The 21,776-nt window shown below is 41.6% G+C and overlaps 1 protein-coding gene across 4 annotated transcripts in view; it reads left to right on the forward strand.

Annotated features, from left to right (window-relative positions):
• LOC135703522 (DENN domain-containing protein 1C) overlaps nt 1-19,773 on the forward strand; it is a 79,684-nt gene extending 59,911 nt beyond the window's left edge. For 2 of the 4 annotated variants that reach the window (XM_065224758.1, XM_065224759.1), the window contains 2 exons: nt 10,193-11,050; nt 18,234-19,773. In XM_065224758.1, the coding sequence (XP_065080830.1) occupies nt 10,193-11,050; nt 18,234-19,133 (1,758 nt within the window). In that variant the 3' untranslated portion in view covers nt 19,134-19,773. Of the gene's footprint in view, nt 1-10,192; nt 11,051-12,101; nt 12,566-18,233 lie in introns of all 4 variants that reach the window. The other 2 variants (XR_010517746.1, XM_065224760.1) reach the window with 2 other exon arrangements.
• The last annotated feature ends 2,003 nt before the right edge of the window (nt 19,774-21,776 follow it).

Genomic DNA, 21,776 nt, shown 5'->3' on the forward strand with positions numbered 1-21,776 from the left:
TGTTACTCCTAATTGCGTTAGAGCATTGTAGCACCTCTGAGTAAATGCAAGAATGGTAAAGAGTTAAGAGAAGAGGGTGATTTTGTTTCTAAATACTTGATGTTCTTGTTCCTTATTTTCTTAACAACCTGATTAGCTATTGCCTGCAGAAGCACTTTTATGATTGAATCATTATTCATAGATACGTAGACATGGATTGCTTGCAGATTTCGTTTCCGCTCTGCCGTAGTGTGTGGCCGACCCACCTCCACTTCCGTTCACGAATTTCTGTCTCTATCGGCTTCTGATGGCACAAACGATGAAGCTCGGAATTTGAGATCCAATTGTGGGGCCACCAGGCACGAATTATGTACCGCAGGCATCGGTTGATAAACACCTGCAGCTTCTGAGTGTTCTCCGCTGATACACGCCATGTTTCACTGGCGTATAACAGCACAGACTGATTCGCTCTCCATACATTTCGCAAACTGGCAAAAGTAGCCCTTGCCTTCTGAATCCGTGCACCTATGTCGCTCTTGGTGCCGCCGTCCGACGCTATCTGGCTGCCAAGATATTGGAAGCTTTCGACTTTCCCCACTGCCTGCCTAGCTACCGTGAAATTGGAATGGTTTTCCGTGTTGACATCCAACGATTTGGTCTTGTTGACGTTGATGGTTAAACCTGCTTCAGAGGAGCGTTCCACAAAGTCGTCGAGCTTACTCTGCATGTCAGAGCGCCGTTGTGCTAATAACGCAACATCATCAGCCAAATCGAAGTCGTTGAGATGCTTCATGGTAATAGGCTGCCACAGCAACCCACGGTTCGGTACACGGTCAACGGCTCCAACCATGGACTCGTCGATTACGATGATGAACAGTAGCGGTGATAATATACATCCTTACCTCACACCCGCGATTACCCGAATCGGGTCAGACAAAGCTCCGTTGTGCAACACTCTGCATGAGAAAGCCTCGTACTGCGCATCGATGAGGCTGACGATCTTATCAGGAACTCCCTTGCGTCTCACAGCGCCCCACAAGTTTTCGTGGTTTAGTTGGTCGAAAGCTTTTTCGTAGTCAATGAATACCAAGTACAGGGTCTCTTGGAACTCATTGACCTGCTCCATGTGGAGCGTGACTATATGGTCCACACAGAATCTTCCAGCACGGAATCCTGGCTGCTGTCGTCGGAGAGTCGCGTCGATCTTCTCCTGTATCCGATTGAGGATAACTTTACACAGAACTTTGAGAACAAACACAGTAACATGATGCCTCGGCAGTTGTCGCATACAGTTGGATCCCACTTCTTGGAGACTTTTACCAAGACGCCCTGCATCCAGTCGGCCGGAAAAGTCACGGTGTCCCAGATATTGACGAATAGTTGATGTAACATTTGTGAGGATAGCATGGGGTCAGCTTTGAGCATCTTTGCTGATATGCGATCGACCCCCGGGGCATTTTTGGACTTCATACTTCAGATGGCTGCTTTTATCTCCTACAATGATGGAGCTTCAGTTTTGACGCGAGTAACGCGCGTCACCAACGTTTCAACTGGTCAGTGGGGTCGGTGAGCAACTGTCCAGTCGCGTCTTTCACAGGCATCCTTGGGTTCTTCCTTGCCCCGCTCAGGCGTCGTGAAACATCATAAAAGAGGCGGATATCGCCATTTGCTGCGGCTTTCTCCCCTTCATCAGCCAGGGAGTCCACCCACGCTCGCTTGTCCCGAATACAGGAACGCTTAACTTCCCTCTCTAGAGCCGAATACCGTTGACGGGCATCTTTCTTGGCTCCTCGGGTCCTTGCTCGCTCTATCGCGGCTTTTGCTTCTCTCCGCTCCTCGATGTTCCTCCAGGTTTCATCGGTGATCCAGCACTTCCTCTGAGTGCGCATCTCACCCAGGTTGTTCTCGTTTGTTTCAATAAAGGCATTCTTGATGCTCGTCCACTGTTCTTCTACGCTGCCACCTTTCGGAATATTAGCTGCGCGAGCCTCGAGTTCTTCGACGAACGACCTCTTCACTGCTGGGTCTTCAAGTCGGCGTGTGTTGAACCGCCGTCCGAGTCTCTCCTCCCGTCGCTGGATCCGCGCCATGCGTAGGCGGATTTCGCCGATTAGAAGGTGATGGTCAGACGCGATGTCGGCGCTGCGTTTATTCCGGGCATCAAGAAGGCTCCGTCTCCATTTTCAGCTGATGCAGATGTGGTCGATCTGATTTTCGGTATGTCCATCATGGGAAACCCACGTAACTTTGTGCACTGGCCGATGGGGGAAGAGCGAGCCCCCGATCACCATGTCGTTATTGCCACAAAATTTTGCAAATAGCTCACCGTTCTCGCTCATTTCGCCGAGACCATGGCGTCCCATGACACGCTCATAGTCCGTGTTGTCGGATCCGATCTTCGCATTGAAGTCGCCAGTGTAGATCTTGATGTCACCCTTTGGAACCTTATCCACGACGGCATTCAGTTGACTGTAAACATTCTTCTTGTCCTGTAGCTCGGCAGCATCGGTTGGCGCATAGCATTGGATTATGGTAAGGTTACGAACCCGTGTTTTAAATCTAGCAACGATTATCCTTCCATTAACAGGCTCCCACTTGATGAGCGCAGCACTTGCCTGGACGCTAAGTAGGAGACCAACTCCACGATGGGCGAGCGTTTTCACCTCGAATACCAGAGTATAGTAGTACCTGTCCCGACGGCAGTTTGTGTTCTCCAAAGTTTGGCCAACGAACTTCACTCAGTCCCAGGATTTCTAGCTTCATGCGTCGCGCCTCGTTGGCGAGTTGTGCCAGTTTACCCTGCTGGGCTAACGTCAATACAATCCATGATCCAATTCGTGTCCGTTGTTTTGCGCTAAAAGTCGTTGCCGTTAAATCAATTCGAAGTCTTTCTCTGTTGGTTTCTGTAACAATTGTAAAGGTTTCAGAGACAGTAGGTGGTTGGCCTAAGGTCTCCTATCCACCGTGATGGGGCTGCCATCTTAGGTGTAGCTTCCAGTGAAGAGCATTTCTTATTCAACCGCTGGATGCCAGTCAGACGCTGTTTGAGCCGCACCTCCATGGTGAACAGACGCTCGGGTTGGCGAAGCATTTCCTCTATCACCGTGCTATGGTTACCGCGTCGCACCTCCTCACTCTGCTATTGTCGGATTGACAACATTGCCCAAGCTACGCCAACCAGCTGTGTCCATGTTTCAGCTGGCAGTCTTTTGTGATCATATGACTCGTGGAGGCGTGAGGTAGGAACTTGTGAGGACCGGAGCTAGGTATATCGCTCCTTCCAGATTGTCACTCACCATTTTGTAGTACACAGCCTAAGACTGTCAAAATTGATTCCTGGTTTGTCTGAAATAAGTCTGGTACAATAGCAGGTTTATTTGAAAATTTTAAATCTGTCAAATATAAGTTAAAATTCACCAAATGAACTGCAGCCTAAATGTAGGGGGGTTGACAGCTGTAATATACTCCTAGTCCCACCATCTAATGGCATTTGATAGATAAGATGAGGTTGCGATATAATTAAACAAATAAGGTTTTCAAACAACGCTCGTCGAAAACAATTTTATGAATATGTTACTGGAAAAAATTCAAGGATTGAAAAGGAGGACATTTTCGGGCAAAAGGAGGATGTAGAAAAATTATGCACATCAGCCTTGTGATTGGAATTCCTCTCTTCTAACTCCGACCTGCCTCTTCTTTTGCGGGGAAAAAAACCTGGATGATCTGGTTTGAACCTGATAAGGGCCTGTTCATAAACTACGTAGACAGTTTTTTTTTGGGATTCTTGACCCGCCCCCCTCCCCCTGCGTAGACAATTGTCCATACAATTTTTTTTAAATTTGTATGGGCCGTGGATAATTCTACGTAGTTTATGGACAGCCCCTAATAAACAAAAAATAAGAGTTGAATTATCGTAATTCAATATCAGAATACTTACGCTGGGGCTCGCCGTCTTATTAACCTGATGAATGTGGGCGTCTTAGTGGAATACCTGTATAATGAGAGAGAGAGAAGGATTAGTAATTTCCATTTAATTCTACTACCTTATTTGCTTATCCTTGACAGATACGCGTATTTCGTCTACAATGTGCAGACTTCTTCAGTGTCTTGTACTAATACTCGACTATAGTCGACAAGTCGAGTATTAGTACAAGACACTGAAGAAGTCTGTACATTGTAGACGAAATACCCGTATCTGTCAAGGATAAGCAAATAAGGTAGTGGAATTAAATGTAAATTACTAATGCTTCTCTCTCTCTTGTCTTACTAACATTTAAGCTGTGATGCAGCGAAAACTTTCCCTCAGAGTTAATCTGCTCCATCATCTTTAAAAACTTTCCCACAGTCGACTTATTGGAAAATCTAGCTCGAGCTACGATGTTTTCTCGTGGGTTCGAAGTGTAATTTCGGGATGGCTTTTGCGGAAGTCTTTTGACCTATCTAGGGTGGCCAGCAAACCGGGAATACCGGGAAATATCCGGGAATTTGAAAAGTAGCCGAGAAAACCGGGAAAACCCGGGAATTCGACGAATGAACCGGAAAAAAAATTAATTATACCATAGGAACAAATGTTTACACCAGGATTTCAGAATAAACCATTAAAACAGAGTGATCCTTTACCAAATGAATGCTTTATTTTCTGCATAATTTTCTTCAGTTTCCCGTCTTATTGTTTTTGGAATTCAATCACTCAGCAATATTGCAAATTGATTTTTGTCGTCTCAGATGAAAAGTGCATGGTCCTTAAAAGGAAATATTGAAGATGCTGGACTTTGGAAACAAATATTTGTAAAAACCGCAACTGAATTATTCTTTTCCGGGGTTTTAATTTTTCGTTGTTCAAAATTCTCATGATATCAATTCCAGAATTAACTTGGATTTCTGCTCTGAATTATATTGAAATTTTTCTGAAATAAACCAAAAAACACTCGGCGTAATAATTACCGTTGAATTTAATTAGAATCCTTCCTGGAATTCTCTTGAGCTTCCGGATAATTTGATTCCTCTGAAAAAAAATTTCAAAAATTTCTTTTAACTCTATTTAAAACAGCAGAAATCTTATTGATTAACAAACCCTTTGGAGTATTTTAAAGAATTTCTTTCTAATTATCAGCAATTTTTTTGCAATCAATTTTTTTTTGAGTTCTGTGATGAATCTTTTGCACTAGGGTTGACATTATTGCCAGAACACTCTTAGAACTATGTTTCTTGTTGAATTATGCTCATAATTCTCTTGGAATTCTTCTCAAAATTCATCTGTCATTTTCCTCTCGATCCCCATACAAATCTCCCCAGATTAACGTAGGGATTTTCCGTAAAGTTTTGTTTTTCATAACTCCTTTTTAAATCTTCTAAAATTACATAACAATTTAATTTAGAACTTTCATTCTTCTCCACAGAAATCCTTCCAAATTCATCTACCAACGATTTCATGTCAGAATAATTCTGGAAATCTGCTCAGAACTTCTCCTTCGAAAACTGTGTGGGAATCCTTCTCAATATTTGTTTGAAATCAACACTTTGAATTCTTTTAAATTTTAATAAAAATTCCAGGGTTTGTCCGCTAGATTCTATAGATTGCTATATCATTTGTTATAACACTTAAAATGCTTCCAAGTCTCAGAGCGTGACAATTATGACTCCACGACTCATAAGTATGATTTTTTTTTCAAATCTGTGGTCTTGAAAAATTGTCAAAATCTCACATTTTTATTATTTTTACTCCAAATCTTGCATCACAAAGATTGTTATTAATCAAAAATATCAAAATCAATTTTTTTTTATCCTTTCAGTAAATTCCTTTCAGCACGTTCTTAAAAATGCCGGGAATTTTTTAAGAATTGAACCGGGAAAAACCGAGAATTTCAAAATGAAAATTCACTGGCCACCCTGCCAATCACTTCCGGCGAGTTTTGCCTCCCTGCAGAAATTGTTTGGCAGATTGTTTTTCACGGTCAATCCGTAAGAAGCTGTCCCACCTCTGTAGTGTTCAAGCCGGTCTTGCATGGAAATGATGTGGTTGGCCAACTCCTGTTCCATTTCCATGGGAAAACGCGGCTAAAACGTTCCACCTTTTTCTCCATCAAAATTCCTTTTAGTGGGCTTACGGATAGATGATCTTTCGATGTTCTTAAGGATCCACGATTCACGACACGCTTTTCTTTTGTAAAAACCCATATTGATCCACCGTGCAGGTGAATAGAACCTTTGTTACACAGTATAGATAGACGAGGCCTTAATAGATATTTTTTATTGGTCTCAGTTTCAGAACAGCAATTGCTAATTTGAATTGGAGTTCAAATCATAATTCAATGATCAATTGATTTATGTCTTCACGTTCTTTCCACGCCAATCGAACGCAAATTACCGGATAGGGGAAATTTTCTTCAGTCCAAAGATGGTTTTAGTTTGCGAAGGCGTACCTTAAGTCACGAGAAAACGGGTTCCAGAAGTTTTGTTCGCAATAGCTGATATGCTCTTTTCTGTTGTTGGTCGTGATTTGCTCGATTGGTTCCGCTATTTGACAGCTCAATTGGTTCCCGAGATTCTCTCCGCCAGGCTATGAATATAGCGACTATAAAGCTAACATCATCTTCTGTCGAACTGTCGTGCAAGCTTAGCGAGAAATTCGTTTATGTTGCCGTGGTAAATGAAAGAGAAAGTCGATGAAGAGAATCGATCAACGAGGATAGGCCCTTTTCAAATGTTACGCGAGAAAACAAAATTAAATTCGAAAAAATGTGGCATCACTGCCTAAGGCACCCGCAATAGCTACGCCAACGGGACTGATCGGTCAGACAGTTTCCATATTTGTTTCACGATGTACCAGTTCTAATAGCAATTTTTAAAAATGAGGGTGATGTATAGACCAAGATTTAAAGCGCCAGTTACACTATCCTCCTTGTGAATATATTGACATGTGTAACGTCCGCTTTAGATGTTTAGATGTATGGGCAAAAACAGCGCGGGGTGTAAGCTATTTCTAAACAACCCCCAAATTTGAGTAGGATCTACTCATATCCACCAAAATTGAGTTAACAAAGTTCGGACTGACAAAATGGCGAATGAACACTTGAATCCGAATGTTAATTTGTTATCTTGTCAGTTACAATCTTGTTTGCTCAATATTGGGTAGCCCTACATCTAATGGAAATGAGTAGAGCTTACTGAAATTTGAATTGTTTAGAACTAACGTATGCAGAAAGGTGGAAAACTCGCGACCAACGAGATCAATCCAAATTTGATTTTACTTTACTCATAAATCGCAAAAAGTGCAGGATTTCAGAAAAATTTACTTGTTTATTTGTTTTTCGTTTTTTCGTGCTTTTTCAAGGAAAAAATGCCAGAATATGATAAAGCTAACGATTGAATTTTCTCGGTCTATTGGTACTACTACTAGAGAAATTTTCGTAAATTTCCCTCATTTTCCAACAGATTATTGAGATTTTTATTTGGGTTGATCTCATCGGCCGTGCACAAATTTGAAGGGACAACATCTGACTGGTCTTATAGAGCTTTTCGACGTCTAATCGGCGCACACTACTGTACCATTTAAATCCAACGAGTGCGAGCAAGTGGGAAACAGATTAGTGGGAAAATACACCGTCGATTCATACATGTGTGATAGATAGAGAAAGACGATTAAGCATCGAAAAGGTCTTTTAGAATACATAGTGTTACTTACTTACTTACTTATCCTGGTCCGACATCCCTTAGGATTGCACCTGCATCACAATGTTACGCCAATTCACTCGTGGGTCCAATTTCTTGACCGTCCCACACTTCCAAGATCCTGCTCCACTTGGTCTAACCATCTTGCTCGCTGTGCTCCTCTTCGTCTTGTACCTTCCGGATTCGAGGCAAACACCATTGTTGCGGGATTGTTGTCCGGCATTCTTAAAACGTGTCCCGCCCATCGTACCCGTCCAGCATTCGCAACTTTCTGGATACACGGTTCGCCATAGAGTTGCGCCAGCTCGTGGTTCATCCTTAGCCTCCATATACCGTTCTCACATACCCCGCCAAAGATGGTCCTAAGCACTCGTCGTTCGAAAACACCCTGTGCTTGCAGATCCTCCTCGAGCATCGTCCACATCTCGTGCCCGTAGAGAACTACCGGGCTTATCAGCGTCTTGTACATGGTACATTTAGTACGGAGGTGAAGTTTACCCGACCTCAGGGTATTGTGGAGTCCGTAGTAAGCACGACTTCCGGCTTCCGGCAATAATACGAGGCACACAAATTCATCCACCACCTCGAACTCATCTCCGTCGATTGTCATGCTTCTGCCTATGCGAGCCCTATCTCCCTCGGTTCCTCCAGCTAACAGATACTTTGTCTTCGACGTATTCACCTTTAATCCAACCTTCTCTGCTTCACGTTTCAGCCTGGTGTACTGCTTCGCCACGGCCTGAAACGTTCTTCCGACAATGTCCACGTCGTCAGCGAAGCAGATGAACTAGCTGGACTTATTGAAGATCGTGCCCGCATGTTAAAGCCCGCACGTTTCATAACACCTTCTAGCGTAATGTTGAACAGGAGGCAGGAAAGACCATCGCCTTGTCGAAGTTTTTTGCGAGTTTCAAACGGGTCCGATAACGCACCCGATATCTTCACGCAGCGCTGTACACCATCCATCGTAGCCCTGATCAGTCTGGTCAGCTTCCCGGGAAAACCGTTCTCGTCCATAATCTTCCATAGCTCTTCACGGTCAATAGTATCATAAGCAGCCTTGAAATCGATGAATAGATTTGGTCCGTTGTCGATACGTAGGGTAGGATGGTTCAAAACGCACCCCTGGGGTAAAATGGCCCTACGCTGTTTTTCATAGCTTTCCGATTGTCAATTCCAGAATTTAACAATCAGCATTGCTAGTTCAGTGCTTGAACTAACATTCTGGCTCATGATAATTCCAGAATTAGTAATGGGAGAGCAACGAAAAACTGCACGGGGTCATTTTACCTCAGGGGTGCATTATGCTACATTCCACGATTTTGCGTACGATTTCTTCTTCTGATGATAACGCCCAAACTAAACATAAAGCCTTACCCTGACTTAAAAAAACGGGGTTAAACGACATGCATGCCGGGTCGATTTTTCATGTTTAATTTGATTCTACGATGTCGTAATCAAACTGTCGAGCCAAATCGAGCCGAGTTCTATCGATTGGGAATGTTTTATACAGGTGAGATAGCTTGTGTGGATGGCTATCAGTCACAGAAGGCAAGACGTATGAAAATCGATTCTAATACCTATGTTACGGTAGTAACAAAGGTAAAACGAGGAAACAAAGTAAACTTTTTCCTCTGCCATCAGCAGCAACACTTCTCTAATGTGCTCAAATGTTATTTTATTTTAAATCATTGTTCGCAAACAAATTCCACTTCAGAAATAGGGATAAAAAATAATTATGCTCGATTAACTTAAAATACATATGGAAACGTGACTGACCTCTCTTGCCCCTCTTTGCCCTATATAATAGAAACAACTTCGATGTACATTAAATCTGATTGTTTTTATGAGAACCATCGATATACGTGCATTATGGTTGGGTGGGTTACAGCTATTGAATAAACTATTGGAGAATACTGATTGAATATACATGTATGTCGTTTAAATGTTTACTTTCTAAACTATCAGAAAGCGATACATTTTTCACTTTAATTAACCAACAATTTCTCCTTGATCAATATTGTCATCAGACGTATTCAACGCAGCTTTTTGAAATCCGCTTTTATGGTATAAGTCTACAACCTAAGAAATTCAAGCTCGATTGCTAAACTTTATTTTCTAGAGTTTATAATCCTGTCCTCAGTGCTATACAATAGGTTACGGTTGATATATTTTCATGTTAACGGGTAAATGGTAATATATATATCTATGGTGATGGAGTTTCCCCGAGTTCAGACTTTTTTGATGCTCTCAAAATTCAAAATTACCGCTAAGTACAACTATTTCCAAACATACAAACCTAACACAGGCAAACACTTCTCTTTTTCGTGTGTCTAAATCTTATTTTTATACTTTCTGCTTTCCATCTCTTTCCAACACATTTTGTGTCACCACGAATCAAATTAAAAAAAAAAAAATCCGTCAATCATATCTGTTTCATTACTCGATTTCAAACTCGATATAACATGCATCCCCGTTCATGTGTCCGCGTCTCATCAAACGAATCGTGCGCAAAACACACACATTCGATCAACCCCTCTAGCTCAAGCCGTCGTACAGCTTGGACTCGCCCAATCGGGCCGCATCTCGGACCGGTGCTCCGGTGAGTTCACCCGGATCGGGTCCCGGGCTGCCACGAATACAGGAAGCACCATCATCCTCGGCAACGCAACCGCTTCTGCAGTTGGATTTAAACACCGGATCGCCGGAGGCAAACGGCCAACGAGGCTTGCACCACCATGCGGCGAACAACTACAACAACAACGATCAAAACTTTGACCTATCACCGGACATGCCCTGTCCGCCGGTGCCTCCGAGGAGGTTCCAAACGGCAGCCGAAGCCCTGGCTGGCATCCAGATTTCACCCCCACCAATGTCTCCCCCCTCGTCTTCCTCGTCGACCTCGGCGTCGCCCTATAGAAACTATAACAACTTCCTGCACCACGCTGCCATGATGCAATCGAAGCCAAATCAATCGCCCTCGAATCCGAACACGGCCGGAGGGTCGCCCTCGCCGGTCGTTAGTCAGTCGCCTCCGCTCCCGTCGCCACCGCCACCGCCGCCACTGAAAGCGAGCCGGAACGATCCGCTAGTGACGCAGTTCGACGACGATGAACTGATCACTTTAACGCCAAATAATTCCACCAACGACGCTAGTAGCCAAATCGTACTCGAACCTAGTAGAGGCAATGCCGGTAGCCATCAACATCAACAGTCCAACGGTATCAGCGCGCTACCGAATCATGATGCGATCCAATCGCACACGTTGCCACATCCCCCCTCTCACCATAAAAACCACCAACACCACCACCACCACCATCTTAACAGCCACCATAAGCCACCGGCCCCGCAGCCACCGCAGAGGCCTCCGCTGGCACCGAAGCCCACCTTCCGCAAAGAGGTAATGCCGCTTTTCTACTACTACCTTTACTACTTCATCCATTGCTTGCTAATGTACTATCTGCTCTTGTATTGCTACAATTGATCGCTTCATATATTTGATTTTTGAGTTTCTCTTGGAACGAGTAGTTTCCAAGTAATCTCACGATTGGCTTTCAAAATGCTCAGAAATACCTACTTAGTTGTATGAAGGAATGTGTGACTGCGAGCGAATCTGGTGTGTTTTATCTCAAAGAAAATGGAACTTATGGACTAGATTGATGGAATCCTTCCCCGATAATTAAACCACCAAAGGATTCCATCAATCGTGTCCTCAAAGCGTGAGAAGCATTGAATGATCTGATCTCAAAATAGAATTCAGTATAAAATTCATCTACCTATTTTGTGAAGTCAATTTACAGTACCAGTTCGTTTTTGGCACGGGTATCGATTGTGGTACCGTGCCGGATTTTGAATTAAAAATAAAGTAATTTTCCTTCTTATTTCTATGTCATAAAGTTGGTGGTGCAAAATCAACGAAATCGTAAATTAAATTTAAAAATAAAACCGTACGATTTTGGCATCATTAAATGTTCGGGCTTGTTGCCATAATCGAACGGGCACTGTAACTTCGTAAATCCGCGTGGATTTCTAGATCTGCATGAAGAAAAAACAGGCAATCCGATCAGAAACACGCATTCGAAACAGAAGTCTCAAATTTTCTGGCCACCCTAATGCGCCAATCAAAATACAAATTCATTTTCTTTGACATTAACAAACCAAACATCGAGCGTGAGAAAGGAAGTTTGTGCGAAAACACGAGCAAAAAACATATTTTCCAAAGGATTTCTCCTGGTGGATTCACAGATTGCCGCTTTCAACAAATGCCTCTAGACTAGATTCAACCCGGCTGTCTTTTTAGCTAACCATTTACTTTTTTCTTCTTTTTTATGATTTGTGTACTACCACTACCACCTCGGTCTGACCAACTCCCACTCCGATTTCTTTGAACGCTCTTCATTGAATCCTTAAACCTGAATGGTCCCCCAAAACCTAACTTCCATTTCGAAAAGGCGAGAATCCGTATCGAACGTAAACTGAGCATGCAGACCGTCATGAATCACGATGTATGAGCGAACCTAATCTAACCTCACCGATTTCAAAGGCCAAGCGGAATCCATGAAGAGTATAACCTGGAACTAACCTCTGTTTCTCTATCCGTATGCATCTATCTCTCTGTATTCTCCTTGATTCGGTCAACTCCCAAAACGCTCCAAAAATGAAAAATCCATCAATCTCGAACCCCCCCCCGCGCCCCGTGTTCGCGGGATGCCAAAACCTACAACCGCCAAACGACTGAACCCGAAATGCCAAAGATGCCAAAAGTCATACAAACTACCATCCGTACAAGCACCAGCCCCACCACCAATAATCAATAAATAATCAACGACTACACAAGCCTGCCGAAACGTCAACGAACCAAACTATCCTAACAAAAAAAAAAGCAGCAATCTACTGTCACAAATCACACGTTTGAGTAAGACCTTAATTTTTGCTCTCTACTAGCTTCTAGTGCTCTTAACGTGCAATTACGTATCCTAGTTTGATGTTATTATCATCCCAGCTTACTACTTGGCAGTTATTTGTATTATCTCTATTTGAATCTCGTTATCAAATGACCACACAGCACTGTTGCAAGTTTAGGGTAAGCTCACGCTCTCGCATCACTCACTTTTCATGATGGTTGTGCTCATTCCTGGTCACCACTCCTCACTCACTCATTCATCTGCCAATCAGAGTCGAGCGCTCACTCGTCTTCAGTCTCATTATCGCATCATTTGCGCGGTACAGCGATCGACTTTCATCAGGAACCGCACCACCCACCCAGTCACGTCATTGCTGTCTCACCAGCCGTTCACCACCATTGTTCCTTGTTTTGCTTTGTGGTTTTCTTTTTCATTTTGGTAAAATGGCGCTTCTGTTCTAACGTTACATTTACTACCTACCACCGGTGCTACTTTTCGTCCTTCGTTACGCTTTTCTTTTTTTGTTTTTGCTTCAGTACGTGTATGTGTTTGTGTGTTCGTGATTTCTTTCTCAATTTAGCCGGAATTGTGTGAACGTTTTGAAATGCGAGAAAGCCTTGATAGTTTTTAAGTCATTTTTTGCACGATTTTGCACAAGGTATTTCTGCTTTGTTAGTTTTGTTTATTTTTTTTTATTAAAAGATGTTCAACAATTGATGGTATTAATGAATTTTATCTAACCCGAATTTATAGTTGATTTTTCAGCGTAAGGTTCCCCTAAAATTTGGCTGTATTGGCTTACAAGTGAAAGTAACGACGATGACGGGCTCAAATGGATTTATTTGTCGTTTACAATAAAAAAAAAAATTTTTTTTTTCAAATATCGAGGTAGGTGTGTGTACCCTGGGTTCCAACAAAAAAAGGTGTGAAATTCTGATTGGGGCGGGGCTTATCAAGCGATATTTGTGCTAGAAATGCTTAAAAGGCGGACTTTGTATGTGATGCGTAAATAAGGATGCCAGCAATGTTTTTCAGGTGCTCTATTTTGAAGTCTGTGAGAGGGAAATTGCCTGCAAGCCATGAAACGCCTTGTTTTCTTATATTGGACGATGGATGTGCGTGCCTAAATTGCATAAAATCTTTCCAGAAACATGGTGTTTTGGCCAATGTTTTTAGATTAATCTGTAGATAAAAGATGTAGCTAGATTTTATTGGATGGATTTCCGTAAGCTCTGTCCCACTATCGAGATATTCGTGATCAACTGCCAAAACACGAGAAAATATGTGCGTGCTTGTGCAACCCATTTTTTCTAGCGTTCTGAAGGCTTTCACCCTTAAAATATTAAATTCTACTTAGGACAAAACAATTTTTTTTAAATTAGTTAAAACCACATGGTTTTGTGATACGTTTTTAAAAAGGAACTAACTAGTTGTTACCTCTTCCAAGTCCAAAACAATAATAAATTTAATTTTATTTGGCAGAAGTTATAGAGGCCTCACTCTCTAAACTATAAGCATATAAATGGTTTGAAAGCTATTTGTCTGACAGAACTCAACGGACTGTTTTTAATGATTCTGTTTCCAGTCCCGTGGGAAATAACCTTGGAGTGTCCCAGGGAAGTGTATTAGGACGCCTGCTATTTATTATGTATATTAATGACTTGCGACGTGTTTTACGATTTTGCGACATTAATCTTTTTGCAGATGATACTGTGTTATTCATTGCAGCTAAGGATTTAGATGATGCCGTTTTACACTTGAATGAAGATTTGCGTTCTCTAAGTAGATGGTTGAAGTATAAGCAGTTGAAACGAACCAAAAAGTAAAATATTTGTAATCGGTTATTGCCGGTCATGCCGATATAAGCATTAATTTCTCCAGAGGATCATCACCCGTCGTTTCAAACATGTTCTGTACTCTCATTTTTGGACAAATAACAGCACAACGAACAAAAAATAATCGATTAGTTGTTAATCGACTAGGGGAAATGTCGGCTTCGGCAATACCTTAACCTAATATCGTCAAGGGGGTAAACAAAGTCCTAGAGCATTCAAATTTGGCCGATAGATGCTCTGAAACACAATGTATCCACATGCCAAAATTGAGTTCTCAAGGACGTTGTTTGCCCTCTGACGTTAATAGAATAAGGTATTGCCGAAGCCGTCATTTACCCTAATTAAAAAATTATTTCGGTGTGATTGTGTTGAAAAAAAAAGCGCAAAATTTCAACTCTACCGAGAGGGCAGCATAACCACAGAACTAGCTTGCATACGGGGGGTGTTCATTGGACGTGAAAGGGGACACTAAAATATAAAGATTTTTCTTCCGACTATTGCATCTTAGTATTCTTCTTTGGAAATACTGTCAGATATCCCTCAATGTGAGTATTTTCAAAATCCCAGTAACGTATATTGGCCAGAAATTGGCCAAATTGGCGTCGAACATCGATTTTCGAAATCTGCGCGTCGTCACTGTTTCTAAAATACCCATATCATAAAGTATTTGACTGAGACCGATGGCCTCCAGCTTAAACTCCAGATTGGCCTCGTTAATTTAATTTTCGTTTAATATAAAATATAATTTTATTACTACATATAATCCGGGTGCCATCCCTATCGGCAACCGATATTGTATACTATACGGATACTATATTTTAATGCCTGACGATGCGACGCGTGACAAGTCGAATAAGCTCCGAATTGAAGTGAAAGTGGAAAAAACGAAGGAAGCAGTTTTCGAGTCATCCATTGCGTCAATTGAAACAAGTCTTTGCTTAAAATGAAATGAACTGGTTCACTTGACGATTGTCATGTTCGTCATGATCGTCAAGTCATGTTTGACAGGAGGAATGTTCATCGTGAATCGATAACAAGAAACCTCGCAAGAAACACAATGATATTGCTCGAAATTAAGCGATTCTGGGAGAATTCATTTTCTTTTCTTTGTATCGAAAATGTAGAGCCCAAATCAAGAACGTAGCCAAATTTGATGTTGGTGATGGTCATTAGCAAGGAATCAAAAATATCTCCAAATGACAAAATGACAAGCGATCAACGAGCCGAATGATAAAGCTATATCAGTAATGGAAAGCATTAATGATATAATCTTCTTCCTTTTTCTTCATAACAAACTATTTCTTCAACACAGCTTGCTCGGGTCGGTAGAAGGAAACGACCAAATTGTTGGCAAGTTGCTTCACGAAGTAAAGCCGAGGATGATACACGCGTGTTAATGGGAATGTTTTTGTTATGTCTTCTCTCGATTGCGAACAAGCTATGTACTCAACCATATATATTGCGACAAAGCAGGCAAGCAATATAACATTAGCCTTCTACCTCTCCGATAGAGATGTGCTGCAGTGAAAGTTTGTCGTAATAGTCGTAGCAAGCGTTTTGTGTGTATCGTTGGTTGCTTTGAGTGTTTGGATTCGCTGGTCATTAAGCCAAAAGCAATTCAGATCAACATTTAAATTACTGCATCCGCATCAGTATTGTTCCAAGTTGAAAACGAGGACCAACAGCAATTAAAAAAGCATTGTTACTGAAAATGTGTAGGTAGGGTAAATGTCAGCGATTTCTTAGTGTTTCAGCTTCAATCTGATTGTCTTTTTACGGAAGCCACCTATTTGGATTTAAAAATGGCGTTAGACATCGATTTCCGATCCTAAGACGTCATCCTGGTTCCGAAAATACCCACATTGAAGCGCAGTTTAAAGTTTTCCCACTTTTTCTGAAACTGAAAGCCATCATCTTGGATTTCAAAATGGCGTCGGACATCAATTTTCGGTCGGTAGACGTCACCCCGATTCCGAAATTCCAATATTGAAGGATATTTGTCAGTATTTCCCACTTTTTCTGAAACCGGATTACAAGATGGAGTCTTACATCGACTTAGGTCTCGAGACGTCACCCTGATCCCGAAAATACAAATATTGAAGGGGGTTTCCAACGTTTTCTGAAATCTGGCATCCGTATTAGAATGGATGGATTCTTGTCGTGATGCCCAATTTTTTAATAAAATTTTAAATTTAGTTCGTTCACGTAAGAAAATAGACCGAACCCATACATTTGGACATGAACGAAGCGGATTCCTTTGGGGTCAAAAGTTGTGTTTCGTACATAGGCTAGAGTGCGAGTGTTACAGAGAACAGTATGAGTGACATACACGGCCAATGAAAATGAACCAAATTCTATTTAGTTCACTCATAATCGCCAAAAGTGCAGGAACTCAGCGATGAGTAAATTTGCCTCATGTTTTCCTGCGGGAAACCTAAAAAAAATCCAAAAAATTTACTTAGCTTAGGAGTACTCAGTACCAGTAGACTGAGTAAATCTAATCTTCTCATATTCGGGAATTTTTTCCTGGACAAACCTGGAAAACATGAGGCAAATTTACTCATCGCTGAATTCCTGCACTTTGTGATTTATGAGTAAACTAAACTCAAATTTGCGTCGTTCTCATCCGCCTTGCGCAATGCGATCTTCACAACACTGTCACGGTCGGTCATGACAAAAAAATCGTTTACTCATTTAATGACAATTTTTTGGGGTAACAATTACTCATTAATGGGTAACAGATACGCCTTAAATGGGTAAACAATTTACCCATTAATGAGTTAACCCACTTTTCTTCTAAATGTTTTTTACCCATTAATGGGTACTTTCATATTAGCGTGTAGAGTAGTATCGGTGATGTTGGGATGAAGCGATGAAGCCGCGGAGCATCAGGAATGACGCATTATAGTTAAAAGATAGATAAGCTAAAGAGCTGCGCTCAATGAAGCCGGATTTGATCCGTCGTGGCCAGAGCGTAATATTATTGACTGCCTAGGCTGAGTGTGAAAGCACTGCACTATTCAATCCATTGCTCTGTGCAGACCGTTTGTACCAAACGGTAAAGGTCGAGGCAATGATAGAGCCAACGAAAACATTCAGTCACTCACGAGCAGGCGACGCACACCGCTTGCCTTCGCTCACACAGCATGTAATTGAGCCATTTTTCCATAGAAAATGTACGCTCAGTCATTCAAAACAAATATTGGGTACCATCACAGCAGAATAAACGTGTTGACTGAGCTACTGATTGAGTGCTCGGCTGTCAGTGACTCGTTTACCTCTCAATCGTTCAGACTCTCACGAGGCAGTGAATGATGAGGCAGATGGCAGTTCATATTCATATCAAAATGACTCAATGTACCTGACTGTTTTGCGCACTGGTCGTGGCAATACATTTAGCTGTCACTTTGCCAAAACGTTTCAAATCCGGATGCCTTAGAATCAGTGTTATAGGCACGTTACAATTTCTAGTACCTAGTCATTGACGACAGATTACCTCCCACCATATACCATGTAGAAAACACCACCTATGGGGATTATATGAACTGTTTTGGAGACTCATTTGTTTTATGAAAATTCCTTGTAATTTCTCTAAAAAATGCGAAATATATAATATCTTTTTTCTTCTAGTAGATCCAACATTGCTGAGCCCCATCGTTGTTACTATTCACTGCATTGCATTGGTTAGGGCAAACTAGCTTGCTCAAACAAAAAACTTTTCCTTTCCAAAAACCTAGCAAAACTTCCCCATCTCCAGTATGTAGTCAACTGCCTACTACCACATTCCTGCTGTAGGACAATTCACAAAACCTGTCGCTTACACCGATCTACCGTATCCTTCCAGTCTAACGTCGATGTGGCTGACGCTAACGCAACCATCAATGCTCCTTCATCATCCGCACTCCCTGCGCTCCGAACCGGTGCTGCGTTGACGGGTTCCCCCGAGAAACCCATCGGCGACCACAGTTCCGAAGATCTAATCAACCTGGACACTACCAATTCCAGCTTCGAGCTGGAAGACTTTGATCCACTAAACGAAAAAGCTAGACCAATCCCCGCTGGCACGAAGCCCGTCCGCAGTAGTAAACTAAAATCATCCGGCACCTTATCACCGCCTTCAACGGCAACGGCGCCATACGGTTTCAATAATCCAGTGTATCCCTATTTCACACCACCATTCCTTCATGGCACCAAATCGGCAACCGCGTCGCCACTGTCTTCGTCCTTCAATGCCAACACGACCACACAAATGAAAAACAACTTCAACCACCACCAACACCACGCACACCATCAACACTCGCTATCGCAAGGGAACTTTCCGACTGGACCAGCCGGAGGGGCGGCGCGGTCGGGTTTTAGTCCTGGTAGCGGTCCCGTTAAAATCCCCCGCAACAGCGCACAAGACGACTTTGAACTGTTACGAAACTACGGTCTAGATAAGTTCTCGTTCCTAGATAGCGCTAGTAGTATCGGCAACGGGAAACAACAGCAACAACAACAACATCACATGGCAAGTCTTCTCAGCAACAGTAGCCAGCAGCAGCAGGGAATCGCCGCGACGGCCACAGCTAATGGTAGTAGTGCTAACGGTTTAAGGGATAGTGGTAGCAGTTTGAGACAATTCGGTAATGTAAATAGCATTGTAAATGGTCGCCCAAGCAACGCCAGCAGCAGTAGTACTGCGAGCTCCTCCACAGGTGGCGGCACTAAGGCACCGTTCGGCAATTGGACCACCTTTGACTGAGATATAGGTTTGCCCTTTAGTCGTTTGTGTACTATGTATATGTAGGTTATATGCATTTTCCGGTTTCATCTCTTACTTGGTTTGAGTTTTATAGGAGAACGAAATATATCAAGAAGTAACCACCACAGACAGAATAGTATTTTCCATTGCGTTTAGTCCCTTTTTTGTGTTAATAGTGTTTTTTTTTTTGTTACTTAGATATTATATTGTTTTAAAAGTGTGATCTATGTCCACTACCGTATTGTGTAGCAGCGGTAGTAGTAAGCAAAGATGAAAATGTTATATAATTTATATAGAACCATTATCTAGTGGTAGTAATTTATCCTATATGGGGGGTCAGAATAAAATAGCAAGAAATTGGCAAACAGACGGATCGCACAGAAACAGCGTTAGTTGTGCATTTTTCTTTCTTTTTTTTCTCTGGAGATGACAACCAAAAAACAAACAAACCATTACGAAAGAAAAGATAGTGAAACAGTTCTCTAATCAATATATTTTAATCGAAAACGAAGGTAGCATGTTTTAGAAGGCGGAAAACGGACAACGCGTAAAAAGAAAAGCAATTTCAAGAACGAGTAAGAAAACAGATGGAAATCAGATACATATTTAAATGCTGTTAGCGACAAATGGAGGCGAAGAAAGTTTTTTTTTTTATCCAGGAGAAAGGTAAGGCTTATGAAGATATTACTCTCTGGGTACTACTAATAGTGTAGATAAACTTGTTAATGGGAGAACGACGAATGAAACATTAATCAGAAATGAATAAAAGACAAACGATAGAGATATATTGAAAGCTGGGATGTAGGTAACCTGCTAAAGCGTTTAAGACAGAAGGAGAAATAAATGCGACTCTAAAGATAATAAACACGAACACAATTTAGCATATGATGATTCGACTAGCTCTTTTGACATGGTTACATTGTGTACTCATCGGAACAGAGCGAAGAAGAAAGAAGAGGAGAAGCTGTTCTACATTATCACAGTATTGTCACACACTGGCTATGTCCAATGTATATTTTGGATTGATTTGCATCTAAACCAGAAATGGGACCACATCTTGATTTTTTTGACTTTTAAGAGTTTTGCCCCTCAATTAATTGTCGAGCACTATATCTACTTATAACCTCTCATAACTATTATAAATACGTATGCATAGAATGTCTAGAATGAGTTAGGTAACCTATGCTAAGTTTTAGTCTAAATCAAAGACATCATTTCAAGAAAACTGATCAATCTCAAGATTTTTAAAACTAACGTCAAGGGCCGGACACAATGGAACGATGGAACGCTATAAAAGTGTCCGAAACTTGTTTTTACATTGAAATCGTCTCGCCGTTTATACGATGAATATTTACTCGAAACAAATTGCTTCAGAAACGCATAAAACCTCCGAACGAAAATGATAGCGAAGATACCTCCCAACATCAGAAGACATTCCCTTAAAGGCAGCGCTACTGTATTGGTCCTTTGTATTCAAGCAAAGCTACCAGCCTTCTTGATAGGTTTGTTCCTTTTGGCTAAAAGCTGACTTATTCCGGTCCAGAGGTTTATTATATGACTGAATCTCCGGGGCCGCTAATTGACTCCGAATTTCAATTGACTCCGAGCATTTTCTTTCCATACGAAATTTACTCATATTTGGGAAAAACCTACAGGAATTTATAGCTTATGAGTCACAACAGGTTTTCCCAAGAATGAGTAAATTTCGTATGGAGAGAAAATGCTCTGAGTTAATAGAATTCGGTCGCTGAGTTGTTCTGATTGGTTGTGTGGATATCAGAAAAAATCTAGAACTGAAGCATTGAAAATTTTTGGATTGCTCAGATTTCAAAACATTAACTACCTAAATTCTGGAAGCCAGAAAATAGAGATGTAATCTTAAAACATGGCATTTATCCAGGGTTTTCGAACATCAAAATATTTCGATACTGAATTAGAGAGCCATTAGCCTCCTTGCCCCCTATGGCCGCTTTCATCACTCCCTTACTACAGCGACTGGCCGTGTAGCCATAATAATGAAATTTATTGAAGATGTGTCATTCCCAACCCCCTGCAATGCGATACAGTTCTTGAATCTGCCGAAAACATCAGCAGCGCTGGATCCATAACATATTTCCGGAAAACTTTGAGATTTGGGCGTAATTGATTTTGTAAACAAACACGTCAATCGCTGATTTCTCGCGAATACTATCTCGCGAACAAACTATACCAAATGATAGAGGAATCATTCCTCTATATTTTTGTGTTGTTAGTTTTTTATTGAGCTTTAAGTCGTGAGAAATCGGCAAATGACGTGTTTGTTTACAAAAGCAATTACGCCCTGATCTCAAAGTTCTCCGGATTTAAGGTCCAACCATGTAACATTAAATGCGGCAAAGTGGCAACAAGTGTAATGCCTTCAAAACCATTCTTACATTCCCGCAATGGACAATTAAAAAATGATTTAGTTGTTTTCGAATTGACGAGCACAATTTGCGTGACTTTTCCGCAACGCGGCGTGACATGTACCAAGCTTAATCATAGAGGAAAAGGAGGAGCTGTCAAATTAGCACCAGATACATTTGGCTTCACTCGAGTTGTTCGCAGATGACAGGCAGTTCTCTACAGTTAGTGTTAGTGATCAGTTTCACTAATACATGAGTT

The sequence above is a fragment of the Ochlerotatus camptorhynchus genome, unplaced genomic scaffold, assembly GCF_037179485.1.
Source record: "Ochlerotatus camptorhynchus isolate MF236.1 unplaced genomic scaffold, CSIRO-AGI_Acam_v1.1 ptg000215l, whole genome shotgun sequence".
Classification (NCBI taxonomy): domain Eukaryota; kingdom Metazoa; phylum Arthropoda; class Insecta; order Diptera; family Culicidae; genus Ochlerotatus; species Ochlerotatus camptorhynchus.